This window comes from Scatophagus argus, chromosome 6 (assembly GCF_020382885.2).
Source record: "Scatophagus argus isolate fScaArg1 chromosome 6, fScaArg1.pri, whole genome shotgun sequence".
Taxonomy (NCBI): domain Eukaryota; kingdom Metazoa; phylum Chordata; class Actinopteri; family Scatophagidae; genus Scatophagus; species Scatophagus argus.
The window spans coordinates 5,785,545-5,797,500 of NC_058498.1; the positions used below are offsets into that span (position 1 = coordinate 5,785,545).

At 40.9% G+C, this 11,956-nt stretch overlaps 1 protein-coding gene across 1 annotated transcript; it reads left to right on the top strand.

Moving 5' to 3' along the window:
• Positions 1 to 265: 265 nt before the first annotated feature.
• atg4c (autophagy related 4C, cysteine peptidase) lies at positions 266 to 10,375 on the top strand. The gene is made up of 11 exons (XM_046392324.1): positions 266 to 462; positions 573 to 694; positions 1,324 to 1,407; positions 1,751 to 1,981; positions 4,830 to 5,169; positions 5,446 to 5,516; positions 6,266 to 6,468; positions 6,680 to 6,758; positions 7,535 to 7,611; positions 8,103 to 8,222; positions 8,678 to 10,375. Exons 2-11 carry the CDS (start codon positions 619 to 621, stop codon positions 8,843 to 8,845), a joined length of 1,449 nt encoding a protein of 482 aa, XP_046248280.1. The 5' UTR covers positions 266 to 462; positions 573 to 618; the 3' UTR covers positions 8,846 to 10,375.
• The last annotated feature ends 1,581 nt before the right edge of the window (positions 10,376 to 11,956 follow it).

Consider the following 11,956-nt stretch of genomic DNA (forward strand, 5'->3'; position numbering starts at 1 on the left):
TTAATAGCAATAATGCGATGGGAGAAATGAATTAAAGCGACGCGATGAAGTTGGTAGCTTGTCAGACTTATTTGTCGTCCTGCCTGTGATAAATAGCACTTGTGTCGTCACACAGAATAATCCAAACAGGCGGAGTTTGTATTCAAGACAGCGTCAGTCGTGGGAAAGCATCTTAAACGCCGCCCGCTCGGGCTAATTGGATTAACAAATCGAGCAAACGAAGACTCTCCACCCCCAGCGCTTCAGTACCGGCGGAAGCACCGCGAGATCACGTGACTTGACTCTTCCTCTTCCTCCATGTAAACACTGTAGGTCGGAGAACAGTGTCTAGTTACACAGCAAGCCATGGGCGTTTCACTAAGTGTAAAACTGTCTGCATAACACAGTGTGACGACCTAACCTTTACAGGGAGCTAAAACGTGACCGCGACTGGAATAACACATGTACCGAAGAAGCTCTGAGGTAACTGCGTGCTTAGTCTAAAATGTGATTTCATGTAATTATTTTACACCGTGAAGTGATATTGCTCACTGTATGTGTGTGTTTGTGTGTGTTTTCGCTATGTCCACCAGAGTGTTTAGGTTGTGTGGGAATGGGTCCCATCCCTTTCCGGTCCAAATGGACAATAAAGGGAGCGACGAGGTGGAAAAATTGAAGACAAAGTTCTTGTCAGTGTGGCACAATGTGAAGTACAGTAAGTAATTGGCTCGAGGCCTTTACACACACACACACACACACACACACACAACCCAGCCAACAAGCGTAATCCTCTCTGTCCACTTTGCTTTTAATGCTTTCATGCATCACTGCTGTGCGCTTTCGACCTGTCAGTACAGTCCACAGTCTTATCTTCTTGACTTCATTTGGTCATCTGCATTGGAACTTGTACAAGTGAAGTGTAGAGGGATCAACAGTCAGGTGGACTGCAGACAAGAGAGACTGCACAAATAAAAACAAGCATCAGAATTCAATGAGACAAGAGCCTGCTGCTGTTGAGTCAGCCTTTAAAATAGGTCTTTGTCATACTGTCCACTCTGGTTTGGATTCTTTCAGCTCACTGTGACTAAAGTTTCTGCTGTTTTTCTTTCTTTAAAAACACGGTGGTTATCCTCTGCCATTTATGTAACAGAAAGTCAATAAAAACAGAATACTGTAGTAGGCAGGAATCTTGGGAGCAACCCAGAGCATTGAATGATGGGCGTTATGGAGTAGGTACGCCAGCCCACTGGGTAAATACAGCGTCTCAGTGTGTGTGTATTTTTCTGTTCTTTTCTCTTTTTTTTTCAACTATCAACCAAACATGACACTTTTGTACCTCCTTAGGTTGGGCTCTGAAATCAAAGACCTCATTTAGTAGAAACTCCCCAGTGCTTCTCCTCGGAAAATGCTACCATTTCAAAGCTGAAGGTATGGTTAACATGGCTACACACACTGACTGCAGTTCTTCACAGCTCATTTACATACATACGCATCCAAAGGCTTGCCTTATTCTAATACAGTACCAGTCGTATGGAGTCTGATGAGCACACAAACACAGAGTGAAACTGATATTTATATATAATTGCAGGGACACTAACAAAATATTTAGGTATTACGGTAATCCCAAGAAACAAATTATCATTACGGATTAAGCTGACATTAAATAGAAGCTTATGCATTAAGTCCAAAACAGAAATAGAAATCTTAAAATTAATTAATTATCATCTCCTGAGGACACAAGATGGAAAAAAACACCTTATGTTTGTCTCAGATGATGAAGGTCCAACAGAAGCCAGCTATGAGCCCTCAGAAGACAACTTTGTCATGGGGAATGTGGAGGCTTTCCGCAAGGATTTTGCATCCCGAGTGTGGCTCACGTATAGGGAGGAGTTCCCCCCCCTGCCTGGCTCCACCCTGACCTCTGACTGTGGCTGGGGCTGCATGCTGAGAGCCGGGCAGATGATGCTGGCTCAGGCACTTATTCTTCACTTCTTGGGCAGAGGTGAGTCAAGTAATGTTCACAGATTTTCAAATTTCTTAGGAAATGCTGGATTGTTTTTGCATTTCAGGCCTTTAAAATTATTGACTGAGCAATCTGAGAAGGGAAAATCATGTTGGTTCAGGTGTTCATGACTTCTATGTGTATTAAACCATTGAGGAGGAGTCAAACACAGACATTGAAGAAGAAGAAGAAGAAGAATCAGCTTTATTGGCAGTATATATATTTTTACATACACACACTGAATTTGTCTTCTGCATTTGACCCATCCTTAGTTGAACACACACATGCAACACCCGGCAAATTACATGCAGTGAAACACACACAGGAGCAGTGGGCAGCATCAAGCGCCCGGGGAGCATATTAGGGGGTTAAGTGCCTTGCTCAAGGGCACATCAGTTGGCTAATGGAGGGGGAGGGTGCTTTTTTCGCATTAATCGCTCCATCACACCCAAATCGAACCGGTGACCCTCCGATCACAAGCTGCTTCTCCAACCTCTAGGCCATGGTTGCCCCCCACATTGCTGTCTAACTTCACAATTAACAGCCACTGATGAAGAAGAGAGGCTGATAATATGGCCCAAATTTGTGGACTGCTTACACCCTGCAGCTCCAAGATGTTTATTATAGGAACTACTGCATAAGAATGTGCATATGGGCACTGATATCAAGGCCAAAACTCTTCATTTAATAATAGAGAGATCTAATTGGGATAATTTAACCAGCTGGTAAACTGCAGTGGCTGAAGATGTGGGGAACAATACAGAATGTGGTATATCCTAGTCATAAAGAAACTGCTAATGTAAATTAGACTTTAGGTAACTTTTATATTAGGTCACACACTGCAGGTAATTCTGGAAATGAACAGCAACTGTGCCTTGTATTAAGTTTATTTATCTTCTGCAGTTGGTTCAGGATATTTAATCTAACCAGGAAGGCAGACTTGTAGCCACTTTTGAGAATTTCCTCACTCGTGACCTAAAAGTGAAAGTTTAATTTAGTTGATGCGGGGCATTTAAAATGAGTGAATTCCTCGTGTCTTTGTCAGATCTATTGTCTCTGAAGTGTCCTCGATTTTATGGATCCACATAATGAGATGACAGCCAGTTTAATGCAGTCATTTAGAAAACAATATTTAAAACTTGTTCTTCTGTCAAACCTAAAATATGTCACTAATGAAATATTTCTCTATAAAATGACTAATGGCCACTTAAATATATTTATTGACCAATTTCACTTTGATTCACTCTTGGATCAAGGTCATTTTGTTAATGCCTAAGACTCTACTCTGGCCCATTTTATAGCCTCAGCCACTCCCTTCCTCGCCGCCTTCGGCTCCCACCCTGTTTGTAAGGCTAAGGGACCGTTAAAGTGAAATACTGGGACAATCAAACTTATAATTGAACAGAATGACACCTATTCTGTTGCTAAAGTGCTCAGTGCTCTGTCTGTTTAAGGCAAAACCTTTAATTTCACAAGTTCTGAAAGACTTTTTTGTTCTCGGTGGTGACGCTCTAAATGGTATTTTGATGTGTTGAATGACTGTGTTCAGAAATCGTCATGGATACCTGGTAAAACAGATTTTCATTATTTTCCATCACCGATGTCAGGTTTTGAAAATCTATAGGCTTCTCTTGCACTACAATGCTTAATCATATTTTAAGTATGAATTTATTAAATCTATTTTCTGTGTTGTTCTGTTAGAATCAGAATCAGTTGCCACATATGTCTACACATTCAGGAATTTGTGTTGGCATAAGGTAAAAATACACAATATAAATTTAGGATTAGATTTGGAAAATACAATATTTACAATAACAAAGTTAAAGTATTACAAAAATATTAAAAAGTTTGTACAGTGGCATGCCTTGAATTTTAAACAAGAGAGCCGTATAGTTAGTGCAGAAATATGATCCCGCAGTGTTTACAGTATTGAAAGAAAAACCAGGAAGACCAGGAATGAGCATTAATGTAACGCATAAACACAATGTAGAAAACACGTTAATGTGACGTCTGCGCAGGAGGGTTAGAGTCTGTGTGTGGCTGTGCCTGGTTCATGAGGATGGCTGCACAGATGAAGAAACTGTTCTGGTGGCATGAGATTTTGGTCATGATGAAGCGCAGACTCCTGCTAGAGGGGAGTGGCTGAAAGAGTCCATGTCCAGGGTTGAGAGGGGTCGGCTACAATCTTTCCTGCCCGCCTCAGGGTCTGGGAGGCATACAGGTCCTGCAGGCAGTGCAGATTGCAGCCAATCACCTCCTTAGCAGTGCAAGCGATGCGCTGCAGCTTGCTTTTTACTGTGATGGAGCAACAGGCTGTGATGGAGGAGGGTAGGATTGACACGATGGAAGTACGCAAGTGCACCATCATTGTCTCTGGCAGGTTGAATATCTTCAGCTGCCACATAAAGTACATCCTCTGTTGGTCTTTTTTGAGGAGGGAGTTGATGTTCAGCTCCCACTTGAGGTCCTGTGTGATGATGGTTCCCAGGAAGTGAAAGGACTCCACAGTGTTGACTGTTGACTATTATATCTCTTAAATTTCCTTCCATATATTTAATTAAATCTCACCTTTATAATTCCTGACTATAGTTATATTTGTTTTTGAGAAAGAGGTACCCACTTTTTCTTATAAATTCAATATTTTACCAAGAAATGTGTCAAATAATCATATTTAAATTTGTATCCCACAAAATATTGGACTTTCCCATATACCATTAGTGGTTTCCAAACTACACGCATTAAGATAATAACATTTGTATCCATGAGCAAATTCAAAACTTTTCTTTGTTTTTTTGGTCTTCAGTGTTGATTGTAGCTGGTGCTTTATAGATGATTTATTCCTCCACAGAATGGACCTGGTCAGGGGCTCTGGCACTCCAGCCCTTAGACACAGAGACGTGGACTACCACCGCAGCCAAACGTCTTGTGGCCTCTTTGGAGGCCTCTCTGCAAGGTTCCCCAGGGCCCTTTGATAACAGATCAGAACCCGTGTACCAAGCCCATGCAGCGGGATCTGCAGAGGAGGCAGATGCACATTTGAAAGAGATGTACCACCGCACGCTGGTGTCCTGGTTTGGGGACAGCCCCTCGGCTCAGTTAGGCCTCCACAGGCTGGTCTGCTTGGGCCTGACAATGGGGAAGCAGGCAGGGGACTGGTACGGGCCTGCTGTGGTGGCACACATTCTCAAGTAAGTCTAAATGTAGTTACTCTTACAACCCTATTTCCACATTACTGGGGCCCCACTGTGTGATTATGGTAATAAAATATATGTTCAAATATTTAAATATATTTGCACAGATCCACTGATCTGACACAAACAAACTCATTATGAAATATCACTGTTTTTAAGTTTATAGTAATATACCGTGCATACTGTAGCACTGATGTTTAGTTAGCATAATCTCTGCATGTTAGCTTTTATAAATCCTCACTCTGTCGTCTCTCCTCTGTTGCTCTCTCTTAGGAAAGCTGTCGAGAAAGCGATGGACCCTGGCTTGGCGGGTATAACTGCTTATGTCTCCCAGGACTGCACAGGTATGAAAGATGAGCCTGCTGTTGATAAAACAGGATGCTGGGCACAACGCCCAAACTGACCCTTCATTTTCCACCAACTCTCTGCTGCTGGTAGACTATGGAGCTGCTTAGAAGGGTGACAGGAGTCTCACTGTGTCTATTGTCCAACAAGCACATCCACTACAAAAATCTATAACATTCCACTCCAACCTATTCTTAACCCTGATAACTTGGGTTTTGATTCATGCCTGTCTTCTCAGTAGCCAGAGCAAAAGACAGCTGGACTGAGAGCGAGTGTCTCAGAGAGTCACAGAGAGAAAACTTGTTTAGCATTTTTTTTGTTTTGAGAGAAAACTGCAGTGCATAATTGGATTTAGAACCGAAACAATTATTGTATTAACTTTAAACATTAAAGATGGACATTTTACTACATTTTACTTAACTAAAACATCATTAGTTTCAGCTCAAGTAGAATTAACTTCCTGTGTAAGGTAATCAGAAAGAACTAAACAAGTTTTCATATGTTTAGATTAAACCCAAACGACACCCTGGTAAAACATAAGAAGTACATGTGTCAAAAATAGCTTTTAAAGAAACTCATGATTGGAAGAGAAGAGAGATGAGGTGTTTCCTGTTCATTTTAAAAGTTATACTGTGAAATATTTCAAGATGAAGTGACATTTATGTTACGGAACCTATAGCAAACTCTTACTTTCATAGGGACTAAGAAACTGACCACATCTGACCTTTGTGTTATTGACCCTCCACAGTGTACAGTGCTGATGTCATCGATAACCACAGGGCACCAAGACCAGGACAGGTCTCTCCGGAGAGGTCAGATGCCCCTCCATCCCCACAGAATGACCAACCAGTGTCTGCTTCCACCCCGTCAGACAGCCGAGCTGTCATCATCCTCATTCCTGTTCGGCTGGGAGGCGAGAAGACAAACCCTGAGTATTTTAACTTTGCAAAGGTGAGAGACGCATGAAAAGACTTTAGACACACATTCACTGGGTTATTAAGAGTAATTATACTACAGTTAGAATGTGGTCACAGTGGGGATATTTCATATAATATTTGTTCATTAAAGTATAGTTTGTGGAAAACAATTATTTATTTTATTTAATTTAGGCTCCTAGTCAGATGAACTTTCTCTGTTTCTCTGTCCCTCTCGTTGCATTTAGAGCATACTGAGTCTGGAGTACTGCATAGGCATCATCGGAGGGAAGCCCAAACAGGCCTGCTACTTTGTAGGATTTCAAGGTTGGTGTTAGTGTAATGCAAAACAGAGAAAGACACACAGAGAGAGGTCGGTATGAAGAGCAGATTATTTTGCATAGTATACCCTTCTTATCTGAAGAGACAAAGTAAGTTAATGTATTCCTGTTTGCATGTGGAAAACGGAGAGGAGTGGAAATGGAAGCAAGTGAAGCAGGGCTTACTTTATTCTCTCTGACCCATCAAAACCTCACCCATTTATCACGAGTAAACCTCCCAAGTTGTGAGCTGTAATTGATTTCCATAGGAGGCATGCATTAAATTTCATCTGGGCCCCAAAGTGAGCCACTCTTCATCACCTTCAGGAGCCAGGAGGAACCTTCAGTTGTACATCTTGGCAGTCAATATTTACGCATTTACATTTTACCAATTTGAAATACAGTGGTGGATGATGTCTAAATGACAAGCAATACATTCTCCCTGCCAAGGCGCAGCTCGGTGCAGCATTTATCATATGCAAATGGTCGAATATAATTGCATGTTTGTAAAAGTAATTCCCTCGCACAAAAATTAAATGACAACCTCTTTTTTGTGGGTGTAAAGAATGTGCTTGCACAAACGCATCTGATTATGCAGAATTTAATCCACTCTGGTGGATATTAAAAAGCAACAACCTTCTGGGAGGCGTATTTGACGCACAAAAGCCTAACAGTAGGCCAAGCGGATGACTTTGAGCTACTCTGCATAGAAATTGGAGAGAAGCACGTTTTTGTAATAATCTGATGTTTTTGAATAACTTGTCTTTTGTTTTGTCCTTGCAGATGACAGCTTGATTTACATGGACCCTCATTACTGTCAGTCTTTTGTGGATGTCAGCACCAGCGATTTCCCTCTCCAGGTAATGTGAAATTACACAGACGAGCTGACTGGGGCCCCAGTAATGTGAATTTAATAGTTTCTGTTAGTACTTAAAGGTATGAATCTTAAAGCAGCCCTCGGACCAATTACAGAGTCCCTGTCTGCTGATTTATTTGCTGCTCAGATGTGTGAAGCTGCCACTTAAGAGAAATATGGCAAATATTGGATTGGGTACTGTGAGCCTGAATATTTCAGGACCCATACATAAAAATCAGCACACAGCACTGTATAGCAACTTTGTTTTATGCTTTTGCATTCAGTGGTATACAATGTGACAACACACCAGAGCTGTAAATTTATGGATACTGTGACAGCAGATAAATAGGATTTCATTCATCAAATGATGCAGAATACATCTTATTTGCTGTTGACGCTGCCTTGGAGTGTATGTATGCCCTGCAGTTTTTGCACATTATCTGGTCCTTCAGCTTGATGAATCCTTTCTGATGCACTTTGTGTCTTTTTGTCTAGTCATATCATTGCCCCTCACCAAAGAAGATGCCTTTCAGCAAGATGGACCCAAGCTGCACCATAGGTTTCTACTCTAGAAGTGCTGAAGACTATGAGAGAATCAGACAAGAGCTGTCCAAGGTAGGGAACAGTACTACCTTAACACATGGTGTGAATTTTAATTCACTTCATCACTGCCAACATTTAATTTTTAGATCATTATTATTATTATTATTATTTTATTATTAGCATTATTATTATTATGTTTTGTGCTTTGAAAATGTGTTAGTCAGTGTGGTAAAAGTTGACCACGTGGTGGCGCCATTTAGCCATGAATCTGACTGTTTTTACTTTCTCAAACGGGTCATTATGTTGGGTAGGTGTTGTGAAGAGCCTTCCCTCCTTAGACCTATCACGCTTCTGTTTGAAATGCTCTATAGAAATGATCTTCAAATTAATACGCTGTATTTTCTCTGGTGGCAACATGTGATACCATCATCAGGCTAAGTGATGAAACTCAAAGTAAACTGTTGTGTCATGTACAGTACGGTGTAATGCGAGCATTCCTGTGAAACACTGTCCTGTTGTTGTTCCAGGTGCTGCAACCGTCAGCCAAGGAGAAATACCCTGCGTTCACTTTCGTACAAGGTCACAGTAGAGATTATGACCTGTCAGCCAGCCTGACCACAGAGAAGAGAGAATGGCCTTTCATCCGTGACCCACGGAGGACAGTCACCACTGCAGGGGACTTTGTGCTGCTTTGACGGCACTGTTTAAGGACTACACACAGAGAACTTCTTTTGATGAATCAAACTCCTTGATATCCAAAGCCTCGTGTCCAAGCCTGATGTGACACTGAAGGTTATGGAACTTTTTTTTTTTAAAACTACAGTAATTCAGTTTTTGTGTCCTGGAAACTATTTCAATTTTTGCCAAAACTGTTATTAACTGGTTAGGCTTGGGTTTGTTGCCTGGCAATGCGAGCTCACTGAACATTGTTTTTGGTGCTAAGCATAATTTAATGATCTGATTTCTTTTTATGTGCTCATGTAGAGAAGAGGAACACCATTTGTTTTGCACCAATATTTGTAATTTAATGTACTTGAGACAAACTGTACTTGAGGCATCGACACACCAGATTTTGGTATATTTGGTGTAGGATTTATTCACGCCGTACATCATGTCGAACAAGTCTCAACGGGATTTTCTTATAATGACCCTTCAGTCCAGTTCTGCAGTTCAATGCTGACATGCTTTTGAGGCCAGCAGCGACACGGACGCGTAGTAACTATTATTAAAATCGGCATTGGTCAGCTTTCCAATCTTTTCACAGGGCTACATCTATAGTATTTTTGTGTGTATGGTTGACATTGGGTTAAGGAGGAATATTGTAAAAGTCTTAATTAATATGGGCCAAAGGCTCCCTACAGATTGAAACTTCTCTGCCGAAAACATTTAATCAAGCAAGACGTCTCAAACACCTCAACAACAGATACGTGTGGGACACATGATTCGAAGGATAGCTGCCAGTATTTCTTTTTATTTATTCACACTAGAGCTCATTTCTTACTCTGAGCAATAATATATATTGATGATGTGTGATTACATGATTGTTTGCCTGCCGTAGTGTGTGCTATTAATCTTGACTGAGTTATGCGTCACAGTGCAATTGACCAATGGTAACAGGAAAGTTTTTCAAGGGGATAATGCAATGTAGGACGCTACTGGTTAAAAATGATCTTTTACAATTGAATTCTTTATGTGTAGAAGGAGTTGCTGTACATGGCGAAGACCTCTAAAATGAAGGCTGAAGTCAAAACATAAAAAAATGCTAAACAAGTTTAATTTATTCGAAACAGCAGTCTGCACCACATAAAGAGACATACTGCATTAACTCTCTGACCAATTTTATGTGTATATACCGTGTGCAAATAATTTGGGGATTTTTTAACATTTCACATTATGTTTATTATTATATTTTTCACATTTGCTGGCTTTGTAGCCTCCAGCAGGGAGTAACTTAAAGATCTGTTTCTGTTCCTCCAAAATGTGTTAACAAATTAGACATGAAGAAGTACATTAGGCTACAAAATTCAATCATGCACTTTGATTTTGTCAGTTCAAAAACACTGAAGAATTCAGAATCTTTCTCATGTGCTTTCTTAAATGACAACACTTGTATGTTTGCATAAATTGACTTAAAAAAACATATACATGTCAAAATGTCTGTATGAATGAATGGATGTTTTTAACACTCCAAGGCAAAAAAAGTTGAATAAAATCAAAACATTTGATTTTCAAAATCGATTTGCTTCTTCTGGGTCCACTTGAAGAATCTGAAGCAACTCCAGTAGAATAAAAAAATGTTTGCTTCATTTTCAGTGCGAGATACAAACCTCACTGGTGTGTTGAAATGTATTCAATCCCTTTCTCTCCCAGTCAAATGTAGTAGATTAAAACTAATCGTACGTGCTAACCATCTCTACAGCCCATTAACCAGGGACCGGAAAAAATGTGACCCAGTGACACTGGTGGCAATTGTGTTCCTCTGTGGAGGAAAAGAAAATATCCTTGTGTGCAAAGCTCTGTTACCATGGATAATCTGTGTGTTGCCCCCTCAGTTTGAGCTATGCCGGACTGTTTTCATGTACCATACAAATTCTTGTATTATGATGAGCCTTGCTTTTTGAAGGAAGGAACTGTCCTTTCTGTAAAGGAGCCAGGGCAAGGGTGAGGATGCATGGACAGAGAGGAAGAAGAATCCCTCAACTGTGCTCTTCTCTGCCATTGAGAAGCAATGGCAAAACACATAAAGGCATCATTTAGATCTCCTGTCTGATCTGTGTGTTCATCCACGTCTTTTTTCTTTTTTTTGCCGACGGCCGACCGGCTGTGTGGATGGAACAGCAAGTATGCAGAAGGAGCAAGGAGCAGCGACATTCTCCAACTTTGGAAAGGAAGAGGAAGGGTTGACTGGGCAGGAGGGAGGCGTAGGGAGGGTATGGGATTTGGGGATTTTTTTTTTTTTTTTTTCAGAAACATGAAAGAGCATTTGTGCTGGGGGGCACACAGCGCTCTGAGGGTTGACTGTGTTCTCCATGTATTTACAGGGGATGTATGAATATTTGATTAATGAGTCACAGGCTCAGGGGAAATGTAATAAGCGAATGGTGGCTTTACAAAGCAAGCCGCTCACACTCGCACACACAAGCACACACGAACACCATGCCCTCCCGTTTAACTCAGCTGCCTAAAGTGTCAATGACATTACAGATTCGTGAAAATCTAATCTGCAGCTGAGCAAATTCCTCACAAAGAGGGAGTCCACGAGAGTCACACATCTGTTCCACTGATGGATGGGAGGCATGTGTGTGGGGGGTAAAGACCCAGAGATGCCCAATAAAGATTTTATTTGATGTCATCCACGAAAGGACATTGCTTGTGGCATGCAGCCCTTCGAGGGGTCAACACAGAAAAGGATCAAGTAAGACTTCTAATACCTGTGTTTGGAATAAACCCCCTGGTGCTGCAGTTTTCACTGGGACAAGGAGACCTTTGGGATGCTTTCCATATGCAAAAGTTGTGAGCTGGGTGAATCTTAACACCAAGATAAGCTGTTAAAGACATTTAGGTTGAATTAGCATGTTATGTTCAAAATATTACAGAAAACTGAGGAACTACTGGGTACAAAATTTTCTAGCACTGGGTTTTAACTTGTGAATTTTTGATTATTACTTGAAAAACAAGAACAATATGTGAGTATATGTAACACAGGATTAATCATACAATCCTACTGTGAAATTAATTGTATGGGTGTATATATGATGCAAGAAGGCACTTGTTACTGTGTTAGTTCCCTTCCAGGCCAATGGACA